At 46.7% G+C, this 20,702-nt stretch overlaps 2 protein-coding genes across 2 annotated transcripts in view; both read right to left on the reverse strand.

The window, feature by feature from the left end:
- LOC138372429 (uncharacterized) overlaps positions 1-2,827 on the reverse strand; it is a 46,576-nt gene extending 43,749 nt beyond the window's left edge. Inside the window, exon 1 of the mRNA XM_069337916.1 lies at positions 2,563-2,827. Within this exon, the coding sequence (XP_069194017.1) occupies positions 2,563-2,679 (117 nt within the window). The 5' untranslated portion in view covers positions 2,680-2,827. The remainder of the gene's footprint in view (positions 1-2,562) is intronic.
- Positions 2,828-3,452: 625 nt separating this feature from the next.
- LOC138372338 (tripartite motif-containing protein 59-like) lies at positions 3,453-19,724 on the reverse strand. The gene is made up of 2 exons (XM_069337619.1): positions 19,645-19,724; positions 3,453-4,151 (listed from the first exon to the last, which is right to left on the reverse strand). Exons 1-2 carry the CDS (start codon positions 19,648-19,650, stop codon positions 3,453-3,455), a joined length of 705 nt encoding a protein of 234 aa, XP_069193720.1. The 5' UTR covers positions 19,651-19,724.
- Positions 19,725-20,702: the final 978 nt, after the last annotated feature.

Here is a 20,702-nt window from a genome sequence, read left to right on the forward strand (position 1 = left end):
CCCCCCCTCTACTGGCAGGGGGGTTGGTGCTGGACCTGTAGCTCCAGCCCCCCTCAGCTGGCCGGGGGTTGGTGCTGGACCTGTAGCTCCAGCCCCCCTCTACTGGCAGGGGGGGGGGGTTGGTGTTGGACCTGTAGCTCCTGCCCCCCCCCCCTCTACTGGCAGGGGGTTGGTGCTGGACCTGTAGCTCCAGCCCCTCTCTACTGGCAGGCGGTTGGTTTTGAACCTGTAGCTCAAGCCCCCCTCTACTGGCAGGGGGTTGGTGCTGGACCTGTAGCTCCAGCCTCCATCTACTGGCAGGGGGGGGGGCGGGTTGGTGCTGGACCTTTAGCTCCAGCCCTCTTCTACTGGCAGGGTTTTTTTCTGGGCCTGTAGCTCCAGCCCCCCACCCCTTCTATTGACAGGGGGTGGGTTCTGGACCTGTAGCTCCAGCCCCCCCTCAACTGGCAGGGGGTTGGTGCTGGACCTGTAACTCCAGCCCCCTCTACTTTCAGGGGGGGGGGGGTTGGTGCTGGACCTGTAGCTTCACCCCTCTCTCTACTGGCAGGGGGTTGGTGCTGGACATGTAGCTCCAGCCCTCTCTACTGGCAAGGGGTTGGTGCTGGACCTGTAGCTCCAGCCTCCGTCTACTGGCAGGGGGTTGGTGCTGGACCTGTAGCTCCAGTCCCCCTCTACTGGCAGGGGGTTGGTGCTGGACCTGTAGCTCCAGCCCCTCTCTACTGGCAGGAGGTTGGTGCTGGACCTTTAGCTCCAGCCCCCCCTCTACTGGCAGGGGGTTGGTGCTGGACCGTTAGCTCCGGCCCCCCCCTCTACAGGCCGGGGGTTGGTGCTGTACCTGTAGCTCCAGCCCCCCTCTACTGGCAGGGTTTTTTTTCTGGACCTGTAGCTCCAGCCCCCACCCCTTCTACTGATAGGGGGTTGGTTCAGGACCTGTAACTCCAGCCTCCCTTAACTGGCAGGGGGTTGGTGTTGGACCTGTAGCTCCAGCCCCCTTCTACTGGCAGGGGGTTGGTGCTGGACCTGTAGCTCCAGCCCCCCCTCTACTTGCAGGGGGTTGGTGCTGGACCAGTAGCTCCAGCCCCCTCTACTGCCAGGGGGTTGGTGCTGGACCTGTAGCTCCAGCGCCCCTCTACTGGCAGGGGGTTGGTGCTGGACCTGTAGCTCCAGCCCCTCTCTACTAGCAGGGGGTTGGTACTAGACCTGTAGCTCAAGCCCCCCTCTACTGGCAGGGGGTTGATACTGAACCTGTATCTCCAGCCTCCCTTTACTGGCCGTTGGTTGGTGCTGGACCTGTAGTTCCAACCCCCCTCTACTGGCAGGGGGTTTGGTGCTGGACCTGTACCTCCAGCCCCCTCTACTGGCAGGGGGTTGGTGCTGGACCTGTCTCTCTAGTCCTCCCCCCCTCCTCTACTAGCAGGGGGTTGGTGCTGGACCTGTAGCTCCAGGCCCCCCCTCTACTGGCAGCAGGTTGGTGCTGGACCTGTAGCTCCAGCTCCCACCCCCCTCTACTTGCAGGGGATTGGTGCTGGACCTGTAGCTGCAGCCCCTTCTACTGGCAGGGGGTTGGTACTGGACCAGTAGCTCCAGCCCCCTCTACTGCCAGGGGGTTGGTGCTGGACCTGTAGCTCCAGCCCCCCTCTACTGGCAGGGGGTTGGTGCTGGACCTGTAGCTCCAGCTCCCCTCTACTGGCAGGGGAGGTTTGTGCTGGACCCTATAGCTTCAACCCCCCCCCCTCTACTGGCAGGGTGTTGGTGCTGGACCTGTAGCTTTAGCCCTCCTCTACTGGCAGGAGGTTGGTGGTGGACCTGTAGCTCTAGCCCCCTCTACTAGAAGAGGGGGTTGGTGCTGGACCTGTAGCTCCAGCCTCCTCTACTGGCAGGGAGTTGGTGCTGGACCTGTAGCTCCAGCCCACCCTCTAATGGCAGGGGGGTTTGGTGCTGGACCTATACCTCCAGCCCTCTCTACTGGCAGGGAGTTGGTGCTGGACCTGTAGCTCCAGCCCACCCTCTAATGGCAGGGGGGTTTGGTGCTGGACCTATACCTCCAGCTCTCTCTACTGGCAGGGGGTTGGTGCTGGACGTGTAGCTCCAGCCCCCCTCTACTGGCAGGTGGTTGGTGCTGGCATTGTTTGGGAGTTTGTTGGCAGTTACAAGGCATCAGTCTCTTCGAAGCCAGCTGTGGTCTATTTTGTTTCACTATTTTCCTGGATGCTTTCCCGGTAAGATGGAGAGTGGTGACACTCCACCACTCTACTTGGTCGAGTGTCACCCGCTCTCTGTGCCTCTGTGAGGGGGGCCAGGATCCCGGGTTCAATAGAGGATCGCAGGTTCAATCACCATGCAGGACAGAAATGGTTCACATGTTTCCTTTCACCTGTTCCACCTGTTCACCTACCAGTAAATATTTATCCCAGAGGTAGGCAACTATTGTGTATTGTATATTAAGGAAAGTCAGTAGTTGACCTTGGGGAACCCCGATAAACCTAAGAACAGGCTTCCTCTCCTCAAAACGCAACTCAATATCATGTGATATGACCTATGAGAGAAAATAAAAAAACTTACTGTTAATTGCTTCTGGGGGATCTCTCCAGTGATTTCCTGAACTTTATCCATGATGCTGGAGGCTGAGTCTCCCAGGTGTACGGGGTCAGCTGTGGCACCTGTCTCTGTGGTCATCATCTCCAGGGCCTCCCTGATGGTCTCCTGCACCTGTCATTACCAACACAAACATTAATGGTGGAGGCTGAGTCTCCCAGGTGTACGGGGTCAGCTGTGGCACCTGTCTCTGTGGTCATCATCTCCAGGGCCTCCCTGATGGTCTCCTGCACCTGGCATTACCAACACAAACATTAATGTGGAACATGGACCATAACGAAGCATCAGGCTCTGAGTAAAGTAACTGGACTATAATGAAGCATCAGGCTCTGAGTAAAGTAACTGGACTATAATGAAGCATCAGGCTCTGAGTAAAGTTACTGGACTATAATGAAGCATCAGGCTCTGAGTAAAGTAACTGGACTATAATGAAGCATCTGGCTCTGAGTAAAGTAACTGGACTATAATGAAGCATCAGGCCCTGAGTAAAGTAACTGGACTATAATGAAGCATCAGGCTGTGAGTAAAGTAACTGGACTATAATGAAGCATCAGGCTGTGAGTAAAGTAACTGGACTATAATGAAGCATCAGGCTCTCAGTAAAGTAACTGGACTATAATGAAGCATCAGGCTCTGAGTAAAGTAACTGAAAACTATAAGTAATGTTGTGTCTCTACACTGACCACTGTGTAGAGAAACACCAAGATAACAGTTGACTTTATTAATAAAAATGTTTCAGGTGTTAGAGCAAAAAGTTTCCTATCTATAAAGTCAACTCTCATCTTGATGTGTCTCCATGTCAAAAGTGTTTATATAGAGGCAATACTACACTCAGTTGGGTGAGAACAATGTGACCTTCAGCAGCGTACCTTCACTGAGGTGTGGACAGTCTTGACATCTGGGAAGAGTTCCTGGCACTTCTCCAGCCAATCTTCTACCTTCATCTTGCACCCAACAGCTGTGTCTATGGTTGTGTCAACCTCCTGTGGGGTGTTGACTGTGTCGAGGTTCCCCAACATGGCCTGCAGCTGAGTCTTCCCTTCCTCTCCTTGTGTTGTCATATCCATCACACTCGTATCCTCCAGTTCCAAGAGCTTAATTGCTGACTTGTTCTGCTCTACCAGAGCATAGAGTCTGTCCTGGAGCTGGAGGTGGTGAGTCTTCCAGTCCCCCAGCTGCCCCCGGTACTCCCCCAGCTGGGACAGTACCTCTTCACAGCTAGTAATGAGGCTGCTGATGATGCTCTTCTGCTCCTGCACCAAGGAACGTAACGTCTTACTGATGCCTCTTGCAGGAGCTTTAATGGGTTTTCCTGGTTCAACCTCGATACCTTTTAGTTTTCTGATAAGGGCCTCCATACCATAATTAATTGAGAACTGAGTAGCAGCTGTGGCAGCATGCTGGGCAAGGCACCTGGGGCAAGTCAGCTGCCCATTCTTGATAGCATTGTCAATACACTGGGAGCAGAATGTGTGTCCGCAAGGCAGTGTGCGAGGCCGTAGCAGATTGTCTTCATAATTGTTAAAACACAGTGAACATTCCTCTGGGTTGTTATCCTGTGGAAAAAAATATTTGGTTAAGCTAGAAGAAATTAGAACAAAAGTAATATTACAGTATTGTACTGTATTTACCGATACAAATTACGTAATATTTACATAATTTCTTTGTACAGAGGAGCCTCGGTATTTGCACTGCTCATAATTTGCACTTTTCGGTATTCAGACGCTGTGTTCATGTTCGTTATTCATCTGTTTGCTCGGCATTCAGATGTAAACACGCGTCCCTGATGCATCAGTTTCACCATAGCTGTTGTTCAGTGCACAACCTACTACACTTTTCTCTTGGATATTTTTTTATATTCTTATTGTAAATAAGTCACCATGACACCTATGAAAGTTTGTGATATGAGCCTAGCAAAAAGAAAAATGGTTAGAATCACGATACAGATGAAGAAAGAACTCACAGCTAAATATGAGAGTGGTACCTGAGTGTCAGCTCTTGTTACAGAGTTTGTTATGCCTAAATCTAGTTCTCTATTAAAAGAAATGTGTGCAAAATGAGGGAAAGTGCAAACCTTTTCTTGAAATTATCACCTTGACAAAATGTGTTAAAAATCTGTTGAATGACAATGCTATGTCTCATTTTAAAAACATTTTAATGCACAGGCAAAAACAATCATCCTTGGACAGGTTTCTTGTAAGGAAAACATTCAGTGAGTGTAATGAGGGAAACAGAAAAAGACAGAAAAGAGAAAGAACCTCAGAAGCACAACTTCCAGAAGTTTTAATGTTAGGGAACTCCCCTGCCAAAGAACATCTCTCTTCCTCTGCCTCACTAGTTTCCACATATGCCATCAACTCTCCGAAGTACAGGTAAAGTGTAGTGTGTTAGCATTTATTCCATTTAATTATTGTATAACTATACAGCATTTATTTTTTTGGTTTGGAACTAATTAATCCAATATACATTATTCCTTACTAGCTGTACTTGGCCACACATTGTTGTGGCTCAGCAACACATGTGCGTTGTTGAGCCACAGCAACCTTTCCCTGTCTCCCCGTCCTCCCCACCATTCCCCAGTCCCCTCATCCTCCCAACGATTCCTCACTCCCCCGTCCCCTCGTCCTCCTAACCATCTCTCACTCCCCCATCAACTCATCCGCCCGACAATTCCCCTCTCCCCCGTCCCCTCAACCTCTTGACCATCACCCACTCCCCCTGTCCTCCCCACCATTCTCCATTCCCGGTCCCCATGTCACCATCCCCAATTCCCCCATCCCCTCATTACCCCTCCTCACAATCCCCCCCCCCCACTCCCGTCCCCTCGTCCTCCCCACCATTCCCCACTCCCTCGTCCGATGCATTCCCAAATGATCTGATGTTCCCATTAGAAAATTGGGAACATCAAATGATCTGATGTTCCCATCACTGAAATATAAGAAAAACAGTTAAAAAAACTAAATGAAAAAACAAAACAAAAATCTATACTCACAAAATTTACGGTATGATAAAAACACAGCTCAATTCCAATGCCAAGTCACACAAAATAATTACTGTAGACACTCGATTATCCGGGATTCGAATATCCGGAAAACACCCTTATACGGTCAAAATCGTGACCGGATAAAGTTATCTCAATATCCGGCCAAAATGTCCATAGGAGCCGGAAAATCAGGTGTTTGTCCGGTTAAAAATCTGGGCCGGTTAACTTGCTGCCAATGTTGCAATATCCAGTCAGCCAGACAAGGAGTGAATTGTCCGGATATGAAAGCCAGGCCGCGGGCCGTACCGTATTAATCCAGTACGGCTGTGGCTCGAGGCGCATGGTGTAGGAGAGGGTGAGGTGGGTGGTTGGTATCGGGAGAGAGGGGAGCGTTGGGAGGGATAACCTGGGGGGATAAGGGGGATGTGGAGCGGCCTATACACTACAGTACACTAATTACCATTAATTTTAGAACAATTCATCATAGCCAAAAACTAAAGAAATACTAGAATACTGTATGCAGGCGATGAGTCACAATAACGTGGCTGAAGTATGTTGACCAGACCACACACTAGAAGTTGAAGGGACGACGACGTTTCGGTCCGTCCTGGACCATTCTCAAGTCGATTGTGATGAGGACAGGTAGGGACAGGCAATAAATAGGCAAGAGAGAGCTGAGGAGGAAAGTAAGGTGTAGGGGATAGTAGTAATAATGAGAACTGCAGAAGGCCTATTGGCCCATACGAGGCAGCTCCTATTATAACCACCGAAGGAGATAGTAATAGGAATAAGAAGAGGATAGCAAGGGAGCGTAGGAGAAGACAATGCACAGAAAAAGGGAGAAGAGAGAAAGAAAAGGAAAGAGAAAAAGAAAGATAAATGGAAGGGGGTAGCTTATGTTAAGTCACGTTTGTTAGAAAGATTAGAGCATTTGAGTATATGCTGTGAAAGAGAAGAGTCCACAGCAACAAAGCCAGGACTCAAGATCATGTTGGGTACATTGTGTATAAGAGCCGATTCTACAAGACGGCGTCTGTGTAGAGTAGAGGCAGGAAAGATTATTTAGTACAGTAGAATACTGTACTAAATATTTTTTCCAGTGTTCTGACATCAATTTTTGTGTTACGTCTTCCATTATGGTATCAAATTGTGCGCAATCTAAAGGCGCGTATTTTAAAACTAGTCCCATAATAATAAAACAATAAATAGAATTTTAACATATTTTAACTTTTGGACACTTTTTAACACTCATCACCACAAAATTATTTATATCTTTCCAGTGTTCTGACATCAATTTTCATGTGACGTCTTTCATTTTGGCATCAAATTGTGTGCAATCTAAAGGTGCTCATTTTGAAACCACACCCAGATTGATCAGTTAAAATTGTAATTTTTAACAAATATTTTAATGGATGATTTCAGACTGTTTCAACCGAGACGGCCCAGGAGAAAAACGGATGTCACTGGAAAGTGACATCGTAGTGTGAAAGTGTTATTAATACACTCACCAACACAGGTTAGTGACAACTGTTGTGAGCCACCAGTCCCTCATAATATCCACCCCACCCAGTATGAGAGTTATAGTATTTCATAACTATACCATGTTTGGACTGCCTTATAACCCATTAATATGCAATACAGCATGTGTAGTTAGGTAGGTAGTACTGAATTTATAAGTGTTTCAGGCTCTCCAGACAACAGTATTAACAAAAACTCCATGATTTACTCATCATCAGCTCTACTGAACTGCCTGAAGAACAAGAAGGTCAAAACTGTTTAAGTGTAGCCCATCAACTGATTAGATCAGAGATAAACTTTAATGATACTATTAAATCTATCAGAATAGATAAAAGTAAGTAAGTAAGTAATTATCAAAAGAAGGCACCAAACCGGGAAGGCTATGTAGCACCATCAAATACGCAAAATAATCAGAGGGCGCTAAATATCACCAAGGATGCCAATACGAGAACAAAAACGCATAAGGCGAACGATATCAAAAGTATCCGAGTCACCAAGAATTCTATCGAGGGACAGGTGACCGCGAGGGGCGGTCGGAAAGCAAGACACACGCTCGTCCTGGAAGTCAGGACATTCAAGAAGGACATGCACGACCGTAAGAGGGACAATGCAACTAGGACAATAAGGGGCAGGGCGGCGCTCCATCAAGTGACCATGGGTTAAGCGAGTATGGCCAATACGCAACCTCGCCAGAGCTGTTTCCCACCTCCGGTTACGGTGGAAGGAGGACGGCCACGAGGAAACACAACATTTAAGAGTACGTAGCTTGTTACCAGTAACAGACAACCAAGAAGCCTGCCAACGGGTAAGGACTGAGGAATGGATAACCGGGTAAAAGTCGGAATACGGAATGCCTTTATGAGAGATGGGACAAGAGCGGACAGCTTCCTTGGCGGCAGCATCCACACGCTCATATAAAGACACACCAATATGGCTGGGAACCCAACAAAACTCAACCGACTTAAATTTACTGTGAACGAGAAACAGCCAATGCTGGATCTCGACAACTACTGGATGAACCGGATTAAAGGACCCGAGAGCCATGAGGGCACTACGAGAGTCAACAACAACTACAAAGGAAGACTGACAACGAGAAAGCAGGAGACGAAGAGCATAGAGAATAGCATAAAGTTCCGCTGTAAAGATGCTAGTCTCCGGAGGCAAGCGACACATATAAGTGCGATCAGGAAAAACAACAGAGTAGCCAACACCGTCCGCTGACTTAGACCCATCGGTGAAGACAGAAACGGAGCGGGAGTGAGAAGAAAAGTGCTCGAGGAAAAGGCATTTTAGAACCGTAGGAGGGGTAACAGCTTTAGTGATACGGGTCAAGGATGTACAAAACCGCGGAAGAGGGACCCTCCACGGGGGCAATGAAGGAACAACACGAGGAGAAACATCAGAAATACGAACGGAAAGAGAATCCTGTAGGCGAGATAACCGGACAGAAAGAGGGGGGTGGTGAAGAGGAACAGGAACCGCAGGAGGGGTAAAAGTTAAAGCACGACAGAGGCGAGAGTAAGGATGTTGCAAGGACCGTGCAAGATAGCGAAGACAGTAGCGATCACGGCGGTCCTGGAGAGACAGGAAGCCAGTGTCAACATACAAGCTAAGGATGGGAGTCGAACGAAAGGCACCAGAACTGAGGCGCAACCCAGTATGGTGCAAAGCATCAATACGGCGAAGAGTAGAAGGAGAAGCAGACGAGTAAGCAGGGCAACCATAATCGAGCTTAGACAGGACGAGAGAGGAATGTAAAGCAAGGAGAGTGCGCCTATCTGCCCCCCAAGAAGTATGGGACAAGACCCGAAGGAGGGTAAGGGCCTTAGAGCACTCAACACGGAGGTAAGAGATATGGGGAAACCAAGACAAACGAGTGTCAAGGAATAACCCCAAAAGCTTCGCGGAATCTTTGTATTCAAGGGGATGACCATAAAGTGACAAAGAGCAAACTGCCATCTAGGGAAAGAGAGGGAAGGGCGAAAAGAGAAAAAGGAAACAAGGATGGGGAAATGATCACTTCCATGGAGGTCATCAAGAACCTGCCACGTGAAATCTAAGTAAAGAGAAGAAGAGCAGAGAGAAAGATCAAGACAAGAAAGGGTGCGAGTCTGAGAGTCCAAATGAGTGGGCTCACCAGAATTCAGAAGAGACAGGGAAGAAGAGAGGAGAAACGGCGCAAGGAGGCGACCCCGGGTATTCGTCAGAACGTCACCCCAAAGGGAATGACGACAATTGAAGTCACCCAGCAGGAGCACAGGCTCCGGCAAGGAGTCTAGGAGGTGTTTCAAATCAGGAAGAGAGAGCGGGACACTCGGGGGGAGATAAATGGAACAAACTGTGTACCATTTCCCCACAAAGATACGAGCAGCAGAACAATGGAGAGGCGAAGGAAAAAGTAAAGGGACAAAGGGAACATCAGCACGAATCAAGAGAGCAGAAGAATTAGAAGCCCCAGCAATGGCTGGGGGGGGGGAACATCAGCACGAATCAAGAGAGCAGAAGAATTAGAAGCCCCAGCAATGGCTGGGGGGGGGGGGAAAGAAAGGAATAGCCACGAAAACGACCAGGACGAGCACCAAGCATTGGCTCCTGGAGACAGACACAAAGGGGCAAAAACCGCGAAATCAGAAGTTGGAGTTCGAGGAAATTGGCGTAATAACCTCGAACGTTCCATTGAAGAATGGACAACGACGAGAAGAGAAAGGACAAAACCAGAGAACAAGGAAGAAACCAAGGCGAAAGAGCAACAGAGCACGTTAAAGAATATCAGGGTCGGGATCAGGGTCAGCAAAGTCAGGGTTAGGGGGCATGGGTAAACTGAGCAAAGACGGAGGGAAGGAAACGGGAGAACAGATCAGAGGTGGGCGGGCGGGGTCCGGAGGAAGAGGAGGAGGAAGAGGAGGAGACAACGGAGAGGAGCAGTCAAGGACAGCAGCAGGAAGAGGGGGAGTAGAAAGAGGGGAGCGCACCCTAGCAAGAGCAGCAACCGAAAGGGAAGCAGGAGCCAAAGAAACCTCCATAGCAGGAACAGGGGGCGCAATCACTGAAACGGGAGGGGAAGGAGCAACAGAACCAGACGTAGGAGCTGAGGAAGAAAGCGAAGCCTTCTTACCCGCCGGGGAAGAGGAAGGAGAGGAGCCAGGCTTACGCTTCTGACTTAAAGAGACCGGTGTCCCAGCAACTACGTACCGGGCAACGGATTCCAGTGTCTCAACAGGAGAAGCCGAACGAGAGCACACACGACGGCCGCTAGGAGAGCGATGGACATCCGCCCGCACCGACAGGCGGTGGGGAGAGCCGATAGATGGAGGAAGAGGACGGGAAGGAGGATCGGAGGGGGACGAGGAAGAAGACACAGGAGACACGACAGACCGGGTAGAAGGAAGGGGAACCCCGGACAGAGGACCAGGAGGAGGATCCTTCGGGAGAGAACCCAAAGGAACAGAGGAGGGGGCATTGGGTGCATCAGGGTCCAAGGCCCGGAAACGGTTGTGAGTCTGAGGAAGGCGGGAAGGACGAGGAGAGGAAGAGCGCAACACGCGAGCATAAGAGATATTAGCATAAGGCGGGAGCCGGCGAACCTGGCGTCTCGCCTCAGGAAAAGGTAAACGCTCCCAGTGCTTCAAGTTGAGGACGGCTGCCTCAAGCTTGTAATGGACACACGCACGGGAGAAAGTAGGATGGGCCTCACCGCAGTTGCGGCAACGAGCCTGGGGAGAAGTGCACTCCGACTTAGAGTGATCTTCGCCACCACACAAAGGACAGAGAGAGACAGTCCCGGAGCAGCGGAGGGCACCATGCCCAAACCTCCAGCACTTGTTGCAGAGCCGAGGAGAAGGAATGTACTCCTGGACAGAGCACCTGGCACCAGCAAGAATGACAGAGGGTGGAAGGGTCCTACCATCAAAGGTAATCTTCACAACCCAGAGGGGTTGACGGCGACTACCACGAGGGGGACGAGTAAACGTGTCCACCTGGAGAATAGAATGGCCCTGGGCAGCAAGGATATGTCGAATATCGTCGTGGCAGTCGCGCAGGTCCCGAACACCGGTCGCAACATGGGGCGGGAGCAAAATAGTGCCAACACTGGCATTCAACTGAGCGTTCTTCGAGACCCGAACAGGGGTCTCGCCAAGGCAGGATAAGGCAGCCAAGCGGGAAGCAGCATCCTGAGAAGGAGCAGCAACGACACGTGTACCGAGACGAGTGGGGTTGAAAGTAATGGAGGCATCCACGGAATCAACGAGATGTCGATGGAGGGAGAAATCGTCAGGAGGCGCAGAATCAAGAGGGAGGAGATCAAAACATTTGGCCCACGAAGCGGGACCAAACAAGGCTTGATAGGTAGCAGAACTGGAAGGAATCGAGCGAGGGCGGCCGTGACGAGGACGGCGGTGAGAACCCCCAGAGAGAGAGGGGTTAAAAGGCGCAGTAGTTACAACTAGAGAAGGAGCCGCGCCAGGGGACGAGGTAGTCACCACTGGGGGCTTGGGGCTCGACCCAACCACAGAGGAGGGAGGGGAGCCAGGGGAAGGAGTCAGAGAGGCCAAAGGAGGAGCAAGGTCGGGGCCCAATGCAGCGGAGGCTACAGAGCCCGGTCTTCCAATACGGACCGACTCGGGGGCTTGGTCGCCCACCCCACGAGCCTGAGAAGGTACACCAGAAGCAGCCGAACCAGGGGTTATCATCATTACGAAAAGAAGAATTCATTCACGAATGTGCCCCCACACCCACCATGGAGCCACAATTAGAGGCAGGACACCCAACAAGAAGCTATCGCCGATCTTGCCGGGGCCTCCTAGGGGTGCGTCGTGAGTATACGCCCCACAAACGCCACCTTAAGAAACCGACAGTCCGTCGAGATCGGGTTCAGTGACGAAAGGCGGATTGACAATAAAAGGTTCCCCTCGCTCTCGACGTCGGTTACTACAGTTCTACGGGTGCAAGAGTATGCCTCCTCAAGCACCTGGGCGTCAAAATAGAAGAAGTCCAAGGGAAAAACCAGAACGAGCAAAAGGTCGGCAGGAAACGGCAAGCAGATAGGAGAAGAGGGGGGAGAAAAACGAAACAGAAGGAAAAGGAAAAGATGCCCAGCAGAATTGGAGAGGACAGCAGCAGGAGCACAAGGCTAGAAAAGGACAGAGGACTGTCCCAAGGAGCATCACACTCCGGCAGCCGTCCACTAAGCCCCCACACGGCAACAACGAGCTGAGCGGGGAGGGGGTCAGAATAGATAAAAACAATCACCACAGCACCAGGCAGATGCTCACTAAACTAGCTTATCCCAGTGATAAGTAAGATGTCATTCAATCAGCTACAAATATAAAACCAACCTTTATATTAATGAGTGCCTTACCAAGCAGCGTTGATCCTCCTCTACAGACTGCATCATATTATATTAATGAGTGCCTTACCAAGCGGCGTTGATCCTCCTCTACAGACTGCATCATATTATATTAATGAGTTCCTTACCAAGCAGCATTGATCCTCCTCTACAGACTGGATCATATTCACAAACAAAACCCAAATCTTATCAAGCAGTGCTACACCAGGAATGGAACGATCATTGCTAAGAAAGAACAGCAAAAGACATGAAATCAAGTGTCCAACAATTACTAACTTTCTTTGTTGATTGTGACAGAACTGGAAGTCAGCGAACTTCCAATGTCATTGCTGAGAGTAACACATGAGTGATCAGGCCTTACCTAGCCTAACCATATTTAAATTTTGGCTTTTTTATATTTGTATATTAATTACTAAATGCTTCTTTTTTATATAAATGGTTTTAAATACATATAATTTACCCTCTTATAACTATTACTACATTGACTTCAATTTTATAAAATGTAATAATATTTTGAATGCTTAATTTGTCTAGTTATCAGATTCTTAGCTTACAATATTTGCAACTTACCCATTTATCTGTTGATACTAACACTTCAATTACCCAAAATGTTATAAACCTTGAACTCTTAATTTGTCAAATTATCTGAATCTTTAATTCATTACTTTGTGAATTAAAAATTAATAATTTAATTTCTCACTTATATATCTGCCCATTAATATTAGCTACTAGTCTTGTTTGTTGTCTAATATTCCAGTATTGTTAATGAATTCTTAAGCTTTAAGTGCATCAGTGTTTCCAGCCCATATGTGTTTGTTTCTATTGCATACCCTTATCCAACTTGTCTTATTACCATATGATATTACTGTATTACAATCTTAAGAGATTACTGAATTTTTAATTTGATTAATTATGTTTCCTTTTTTATTAATTATTTTGAATCTGAATCCATTTATTTATTCATAATCTTAATCTAATTGTCTAATTCTCGCTTTGTTCTCTTTTTTTTTTTTTTGCCTGTGTATTGCCCGTTCATATTGCATATCCTTGCCCATCTTGTATTATTACCGTATAATATTCATGTATTACAATATTAATCTAATTCTTAAATTAGCTAATTATTTGTATTCCATTTGATTAATTATTTGAATCTTAATTCGTTTACTCTAGGAACCTAAATTTGATTAATTATCTAATTTCCCACTCTTCTGTTCTTTATTATTTTTACTTTTATATCTGGTACATTTTATTACTTATATACAATATCTGCTAAATTTTATTACTTACATATCTGCTGAATAATATTTACAATCACTTCTCTATTTTTGCCTTTTTTTCTTTTCAAATACAGTGCATCATCACTCTAACAGACCCTGCTCTAACAGACCCCGCTCTAACGAATTCCCGGATGGTCCAAATGAATTGCATTTGGCACTAAATGTTCAGTGGAACATACAAAAATTAATTTGTGTTGTTCCACTGATGGTGATGACCTAGTCCGGCATGGCAGGGTTGTGAGAGCTGTGTACTGTACACACTCTCCACATCGTTCACTTCAATATCCATATCACTAGTAGCAGACACCTGTGTTAGGTCTTTTTCCAGATTTGGGTTATCAAAATCATTGGCATGCTCATCTTCAAGCAATATGCCTTGTATTCCAACATCAGATGATGTTTTCTTAAAAAATGGCCGACTAGGGCTGGGAGCTCGATATGGATGAATACGACATGGTTGCTACCTTGAATATGAGCCTGGCCATGACTGGGGAATGCTGGGATTTTTTTTCAATCTGGCAAACACCTCAGGAATCCATCTTCTACCCAAGTCAACACCGCGTTGGACAGGTGTTTGGGAGCCAGAGGCGCGTGTGCCACCCATTGTTGCTCACTCAGTACTAACCCAGCCAGCAGCCCTATGACATTCTGGGAATTTTTTCCAAGATGGCTGCCTCTCACTGGAGGTCCTAAGAGTCCATTTTGTACCCAACCTACCGCAAGCGCGCTTCGACCGTATACAAAGAAATAAAAAATACTTTTGTCAGTTGGTGCAGTAAATGGCGAATGGCATTTGTCGTTTGGCGCAGTGCAGTGGTTAAGGTGTTATGCGCACCCTGATTGAGCAAAATTATGCGCTATTTGCATATCAGAGGGTTAATACACTCAACATAACTTGGTAATAACACCATGATTAACCCTTAATCTACGCAACACGTCATATGATGTGTTGAGTAACTTGCTATAAATTGTGCATCACGTCATATGACGTGATGGAATACCGCACAAGATTTGAATGGCCAGCGGGGTAGGGGGGCCCCCCATATGCTGCCCAGGGGCTATAGTAAACCAGCTGCCATTTTGTTAAAAATAAAATCCAGCTCACGCTACCAATGCATGGGAGGCCCCAATTACGCAGCGGTCACCATGGCGAACGCATGGCCAAACGCCTCCAGAGCACGAACCATGCAATCACTTACTCAAGAGCAAATAACTAGTGAATTATTTTCTGATGGTGAGGAAAGCGATTTTTGATGACCCTGACATTGATAAGGCCTACAGACAATTGTCCGATGATAGTAGCACAGACAGTGAATATGAGATACAGTCTCCTCCCTTGGCGAGGCCTACATGCTCACTCGTGCCTCCTCGCCCAGTGTCTACTCCAATTCACCCACGACCACACAGTTCTTGTGCTTATTTAGAGTATGAGGATATTTTGGACAACGAGTCAGAGGAAGGTGACTTATTTTCTGGTTTTAGTGAAGTGGATTCAGAGCATAGTGTTACCTTGCCTGTTGCTAGTACCAGTGGTGATACTGGGCGAGAATTTGTCGCGTCAGCAGCGTCTCGCCCAGCCAAGCGCCGCCGCATGGCACCACATGAGGAACCAAGACCCTCATGTTCACGTGATTTCACCTCATGTTCACATAGCGGCCGTACTTTGTGAAGACGGGCTTCAGCTCCTGGTCCACGGTGTGCAACGTTTCCTCGCTGTCGAGCCGCTGTTGCGTCTCGCAGGACAGCAGGTGTACTGTACTTGTGTGGAGTGATGGTGACGATTTTATTACTCTAATTCCTGCCTTTGGCAATAAAGAAGTTGGGATTACAGACCTTTTCCCTGATAATGGTGAGGACATGTGTGAAATGGATTACTTTACAACATTTTATGATGAGCCGCTCATGGAATATATTGTATACGAAATGAACCTTCATGCGACTCATCTCATTGGAAAAGAGATAACAGAATATTCACGATTGCAGCGTTGGAAAAACACTTCTGTAGGTGAAATGTATGTATTTTTGACAATATGTATGTTGATGAAACATTGTGTCAAACACGCTATCACAGATTATTGGAGCAAAGACCAGAATATTCCAACACCTTTCTTCAGGAAATATATGTCCCGAGACAGGTTTCAGATACTCCTCAGGTGTCTTTATTTTGCAAGTAATGAGGACCGGACAGAGGATGATAGACTTTGGCGAGTGAGGGACTACTGTATATGAATGAAGTGATTGGAAAGTTCAGAGATTTCTATGTACCAGCACAGAAGCTGGTGATTAACGATTCCCTTGTGCTTTTTAGAGGACGTGTTGCATTCAAGCAGTATATTCCCTCCAAACGCAACAGATCTGGATTGAAATTCTTTGTTCTTTGTGACTGTGAAACAGGATACGTGTTACACATGATTCTATATTCTGCTAGCGATGTAGACATTCCCGGTAACGACCAACATGGTTTCTCAGGTAGTGTGGTAAAGTCACTGATGGCACCAAGGATGAGCAAGGGCCACATTTTATACACGGATAACTGCTATACAAGTCCATTGCAAGCTAGGTTCTTGATTTAAAATAAAACTGGATTGTTCGGCACAGTAAAGCCAAGAAGAAGGGAAATGCCATTGTTTGACAATAAACTTGACTGCCAGCTAAGAAAAAGTTATTAAATACGCTCAGGTGGAAAGACAGGAGAGAAGTGAATTTGCTGACTACAGTTCATGATGGTACAATGGTGAACAGTGGCAAGGTGAACCGAATAATGCAAGATCTAGTATATCTGGTTGATACCTGGTTGATGGGGTTCTGGGAGTTCTTCTACTCCCCAAGCCCGGCCCGAGGCCAGGCTTGACTTGTGAGAGTTTGGTCCACTAGGCTGTTGCTTGGAGCGGCCCGCAGGCCCACATACCCACCACAGCCCGGTTGGTCCGGCACTCCTTGGAGGAATAAATCTAGTTTCCTCTTGAAGATGTCCACGGTTGTTCCGGCAATATTTCTTATGCTTGCTGGGAGGACGTTGAACAACCGCGGACCTCTGATGTTTATACAGTGTTCTCTGATTGTGCCTATGGCACAATATGGCATAAGCCAGATTGTGTTCTTGACTATAATATCAACATGCGTTTGGTTGATAAATCTGACATGATGTTGGGGGACACTGTCGAGTGTGTGCGGAAAACATTGAAGTGGAAGAAAAAAGTGTTTTTCCATCTTGTTGACATAAGCATGCTGAACAGCTATAATATGTATCTGGTGAAAACTGGACGTAAACCAAGTTTCCATTCGTTTGCTTTTACACTTGGGACACAGTTATTAGCAAAGTTTGGCAAAGATGTTTCTGGCACACAAAGACCCATCATGAACCCAGTGTTGCAGCATGCTGCTACACCCAGGCACGCTCACATGGAGGTCATTCAAGCACACACACTAAAACATTTGCCACCAGCTGGAAAGCATGCAATAGGCAAGCGTGATTGCTTAGTTTGTAGAACAAAAAAAAGAGATCAGAAACGTAAACATGTGCAAACATGGTGTGAAGCGTGTGCAGTTCCATTATGTGCTGTCAACTGCTTCAATGCCTACCACTCTCTCCAAGACTTCTTAAATGTGCAATAATATTACAAAAACCTGTAAATAGTGTGTGCATGTGTGTGTAAATATAATAATGAACAATGTGAATACATATTATATTGGTATAATGGGAAAACATTTTTGTGCGCATGTGTATACTCAATGTATGCAACATTTATTACCATTGAACATGAAGTAACATTATATGCAACACAATTAGTGAGTATTTGTGATAAAATATGCGTAGACACTATAAATAATGCAGCGAAAATAAATTCGTAGCAATTCTGGCTGCTTGAAGACTGCGCGCGATGCCTCTGGGCCGCACCTTGCATGAGCAAGCATGCAGGGTGTGACGTCATCGCTCATATTGTCGACTCATTTATGCCATTTGTATGTACGATTAATTTTTTTCTCTCTTGTGGTCAGGGAACACAAATTAACAGGTTAGGAAACAATTTTTTTTCTTTTTTGTTATGCACCTGTGGGTGACAAGGTGCAAATAGCCCTTAGCAACACAAGGGTTAACCCTTAAACTGCGCAATGCGCCTGCAGGCCCACGTCTGGTTTGCGCAACGCACCTCCGGGTATTTTTATTTTTCACGTTCCATTCAAAACTCCAGCGGCTACGTGGGGTTCACATCAGCTTCCTCAGGGCTCTTGTAAACAGACGCCATCTTTAAAAAAAATCGTGGTCCACATTCCCGGGTGTTGGAGCCTCAGTAGTGAGTGAGCAACCAAGGCCGACGCATGCAGTATGAGTGCACAGCACTGCTGTTCAGCGTGTGACCACAGCATCGCCTAATAATGTCAAAATATATATATAATCTGTATTATTTAGCCATGATAGTATTATAGAAGAGCCTGAGTGTGATAATGACCTGGAACAATGTTCAAATATCAGGGATTCAATGCTGTTCACGATGTTCACAGCACCACAGCATTATTTCGTCCATTTGGAATCTTCAAATGACTTCTTAGGTTCCTTTTCAAAATAAACGTGTGGCCAATTATTCATTTACAGGAATTAGTGACCAGGATTGTGGCTATAATTAGCATTGTGTGTAGTATTGTGGAAGGAGGAATTTTGGTGAGGGAGGGAGGGAGAGAATTGAGGTAGCCTCCACTGTGTGTGGGAGCCAATCTTGTTTTGCTCACCATACTAGCTTAGTGGTTCACTACGGGGAACACATATGTACATGGGTATATACAGTGTGTGTATATAGTATAATAACAGCAACAAGAGTATGTTGGGAGGAGCTATTTTTGTGAGGGAGGTGACGTCGTAATCGCAGCGTCGTCTGCTGTGTGATTTCTCATGCAGTGTATGGTAGCAACTGTACTGTTAGGACACAATACCGGCTTACTTGCATAGTTCTGGTGAATAAAACATGTAGATAGGTATACATAACATATGTAAATAGTGTATTATAAACAGTAAGAGTATGGTGGGAGGAGGGGTGATGGCGAGTACGATGTTGGAGGAGAGAGGGAGGACTGGCTGGCTGGGTGTGGCAGCTCACACTCGCTGAGTTCTGAGTGTGTTTATGGTGTGTGACAGTGCAGAGTGTGTAAATGTGTTGTAAATATACATAAATGATCCTGAAACATTGGTGTGAATAACAGTATGGTGGGAGGGGGGGGTGATAGTGAGTACGATGTTGGAGGAATAAGGGAGGACTGGCTGGCTGGGTGTGGCTGCTCACACTCGAGGAGTTCTGTGTATGTTGATGGTGAATGTATATACTGTGTGACAGTGTATAGTGTGTAAATAGATTGTATATATACATAAATTAGCATGATACATGGTAAATATGTGCAACATATGTGTACACATGTGTCTTGCACGTAACACAGTGTCTTCGGACAGTACGGATGTTTTACTGCCATAATATAGTGTACGTGTTCATTATACATAGAATTAGCACGTAAAAACAAATAAAATGTATTTGGAACTGTGCGCAAAAAATGAAAAAAAATATATTTGCGGCAACTCGCGCGCCCCACGCCCTACTGGCCCCAGGAGCGTACGTCACGGGCGAATGGGGAATGATGACATCACCCCCAACTTATGGACACCATAGCAGCCAAAGTAAGTACAATTTCGATCTTTTTTTTTTTACATACCCATATTCAGGGAAGGGTTTTTGACACTTAAAAAAAAAAAATCCAGAGAGTTTATTTCCTGCACACTGCGGGGGTGTCATATTTGGAGGCAACGCAGTTAAGGGGTTAATACACTCACCATCACTGGGTAATGACAATATAATTAATACACTCGCCATCACTGGTTATTGACATCAACATGATAAACACACACACTGGTAGTACAGTAAGAATAAAATTGTCCTTACCATCATTAATGGGCAAGAGTTGTGTTTGCTATCGTCCTGGGTAGCCGAGCAGAGACTGGAAGCAGTATTACCTATTAAGGCAAAATAAAACAAATTTAAGGTTTCCATGACTAAATTTTTCCCACCAAAACATAGTAAATGTTTAGAAAAATTAAATAATTTTTTTTTAGGTATTGTGCTTTGAGCAAAAGTAAGGAGGGTGGGCAGGAGTAAGGAGGATGGGCAGGAGTAAGGAGGATGGGCAGGAGTAAGGAGGATGGGCAGGAGTATGGAGGGTGGGCAGGAGTAAGGAGGGTGGGCAGGAGTGAGGAGGATGGGCAGGAGTAAGGAGGGTGGGCAGGAGTAAGGAGGATGGGCAGGAGTATGGAGGGTGGGCAGGAGTAAGGAGGGTGGGCAGGAGTAAGGAGGGTGGGCAGGAGTAAGGAGGGTGGGCAGGAGTAAGGAGGGTGGGCAGGAGTAAGGAGGGTAGGCAGGAGTAAGGAGGGTGGGCAGGAGTAAGGAGGGTGGGCAGGAGTAAGGAGGGTGGGCAGGAGTAAGGAGGGTGGGCAGGAGTAAGGAGGGTGGGGCAGGAATGGGGAAGTGGGTATGGGCGGGTTCTCGGCTGCCTCCCCTCCCTCTCTGACAGCCTACGTAATACAAACCACATACATTAACCCTTAAGCTGCTATAGCCTGGGCTGTAAAAGCTGGGGCTGGGCAAAAAATATTTGAAATATGTGAAAATTAATATTAAATGTTAAACAAATCTCCAACTTATTGGCATAAGCATCATGAAAGTTTCATTCCAATATTTTCAGAAATGTATTTTAGACAATTTTTTTTAAAAAGAACATTTTATTGATAAGGAGAACAACTCCTATTAACTGGAACTCAGGGTTTTGTCTCCTTTGTTTATTATCTCATTTTGATGTAACCTCTACATCCTGGAGAGTGCATACCCATCCCTAACTATGTCAAGATAGAATGAAATTGATCACCAAATAAATCAGTCACAACTGGCAGAACTTGGGACTTTGAATTTTTTTACTGAGTTTTTCACAGATTTCAAATTCTATTTTA

The sequence above is a fragment of the Procambarus clarkii genome, chromosome 38 (genome assembly GCF_040958095.1).
Source record: "Procambarus clarkii isolate CNS0578487 chromosome 38, FALCON_Pclarkii_2.0, whole genome shotgun sequence".
Taxonomy (NCBI): domain Eukaryota; kingdom Metazoa; phylum Arthropoda; class Malacostraca; order Decapoda; family Cambaridae; genus Procambarus; species Procambarus clarkii.